The sequence below is a fragment of the Jatropha curcas genome, chromosome 7, assembly GCF_041381405.1.
Source record: "Jatropha curcas cultivar XTBG-Jc1 chromosome 7, XTBG_Jcur_1.0, whole genome shotgun sequence".
Lineage (NCBI taxonomy): Eukaryota > Viridiplantae > Streptophyta > Magnoliopsida > Malpighiales > Euphorbiaceae > Jatropha > Jatropha curcas.
Genome location: NC_143157.1, coordinates 23,189,846 through 23,191,827, shown reverse-complemented (window position 1 = coordinate 23,191,827; position 1,982 = coordinate 23,189,846). Strand labels below are relative to the sequence as shown.

General features: G+C 32.3%; 1 protein-coding gene across 1 annotated transcript; it reads right to left on the bottom strand.

Annotated features, from left to right (window-relative positions):
- Positions 1 to 313: 313 nt before the first annotated feature.
- Positions 314 to 1,701, bottom strand: LOC105633210 (uncharacterized). The gene is made up of 2 exons (XM_012215792.4): positions 1,210 to 1,701; positions 314 to 1,088 (listed from the first exon to the last, which is right to left on the bottom strand). Exons 1-2 carry the CDS (start codon positions 1,561 to 1,563, stop codon positions 540 to 542), a joined length of 903 nt encoding a protein of 300 aa, XP_012071182.1. The 5' UTR covers positions 1,564 to 1,701; the 3' UTR covers positions 314 to 539.
- Between the last annotated feature and the right edge of the window lie 281 nt (positions 1,702 to 1,982).

The window sequence follows — 1,982 nt, the reverse complement described above, 5'->3', positions numbered from 1 at the left end:
ATGGTTAAATCAATTGTTCACAAGAGCACACACATTTTTCAATAACCAATTCCAATTAAACTGAAGTGCTCAAACAACAAAGTATGATAAAACTGTTGCATTACCAAAGGAACAATTGTTGGATACTCCAGTTTTGTTGATGATGCTTGACCATTAGATTATTAATTTATTAATACCTGAATTTCAAAAATATAAACTTTTAATTTAAACCTACCTTGAAAATTTGAGATGCATGGTTCTTTTTTTTTTAATGTTCTTCTTTCTTTTGAAAATTTACATAAGCAAATAGAACACTTTATAATACAGTGTGAAAGAATCTAATGCCAACACAAAAATTGTGGCTACAACTACAAAAGAATATATAAAGCCAATGCCACAATTAACTAGCCTTGTATTTCAAATTATAAAACCGGCATGAGAAATTATTGCGATTACATATTACATATATATATATACACTTGGAGAGACCACAGAAACTACAAAAACTAATTACAATCTCTTGTCTTTTTGGACAGATTGAAATGGTTAGTTTAAATTACTTAACCCGAGTTCCATTCCTTTCTAATATCCCGTCCATAACTCTTCTTGTTCTCCTCCAAGTCCATTGATTCCGATTTATCCCTATTATTCAACAATTTCTTCCCTGAATTCCAATTTGGAACAAAGAATAGCCATGTCGAAGTGCACAAAATAGCATATAGCTTACCCCAGAAGACCAGAACCAAAAGAGTCACAAGAAGTAAGAACAACCCTGTATTAGTGCCATAATACCCTTTCCCATTTTCTTTAACAATGTCTAACATCATCTTCTTGGATTCAATTGGATCGTTTATTACCACCTTGTCAATTACTAATTGCTTGGAATTGGTCGAATTTCGTGGCAAAACAGATGAAGATGAACAGGGAAATGATGCATTTTCTGAAGGAGAATTAGAAATTATTATTCCATCTTTTCTGGAAAATCTTTTGTAAAATGATTTTCCCTTTAATGGGTTTAGGTTCAAATCCTTTTCTACTTTTCCTGATGGATTTGACTTTTTGGACTGCTTCAACTTCTTCATGGATGCTTTTTTCCTGAGCTTTCTAGCCTACAAATTAACAAGACAAAACTGTGATTAGTGCCATAGCTTGAAATATATAACAAAAGCTTAAATCTTTTTTTTAAGAAAGAAAAAAACAAAATGAAATAGACAATATAATAAAACTAACCAATGATGTCTCGAAGAAAACAGCCTTGAGTAGTTGTAAAAACTTCTTACGATTTTTCTTTTTCCGGTGATTGACGACATCTTTCTCCGGCGGCGGCGTCTGAGAAGATGACGGCTGTAATAAAGCCGGGTACATCTGAGGAAAAACAACTCCATCTTTATTAGGTTCCATCTCAATATATTGAATAACGGAATTTCTTTTACCACCGTTTTCACAGCCGAAGCCATCCACAACCACCGACGGTCTGAAGCATAATAAGGAACTCTTTCCTTTACTTATTTTATCATAATAATAATCCCTTGTATCCTTCTCTTTATTTGTCTTGCAATCTTGATGAATCTTTGTAGAGTGCATGGCTATTATAGATAGAGAAAAAAGAATTAGGAGGAGGTTTGGAATTGAGTCTGTGTATTGGCGGGGATTTAGGAGATGTTTGTGGGGAGAGAAAATTGTGGAGAATCTGAGAAAACGAGGGAAAATCTTATAGTGGGTTTGTTGCTTTTGCCGCTTCGCATGCCCTGTTCCATTAATAAATTGATTACTAAAACCTGAAACAAAAGGTTATTTATAAGTATTGATTAATAAAACCGACTCCGATTAGGATTTGGGTTGACTTATAAATTCCAAGTCTGGTCTGTTTGTGGAAACTCTACATTTATTTTATTAGTTTTAGTTATATTTATTTTAAAAAAAAAGATCTCAAATTAAATTATTTTATTAAAAAATAAATACTAAGATATACAATAATGATAACGAGTTGATTATTTAGTAAG

Coding starts and splice junctions, on each gene's coding strand:
- LOC105633210 (XM_012215792.4), bottom strand. CDS start 1,563: ATGCACTCTACAAAGATTCATCAAGATTGCAAGACAAATAAAGAGAAG. Junction 1,089..1,209: donor TTTTCTTCGAGACATCATTG/GTTAGTTTTATT, acceptor GTTAATTTGTAG/GCTAGAAAGCTCAGGAAAAA.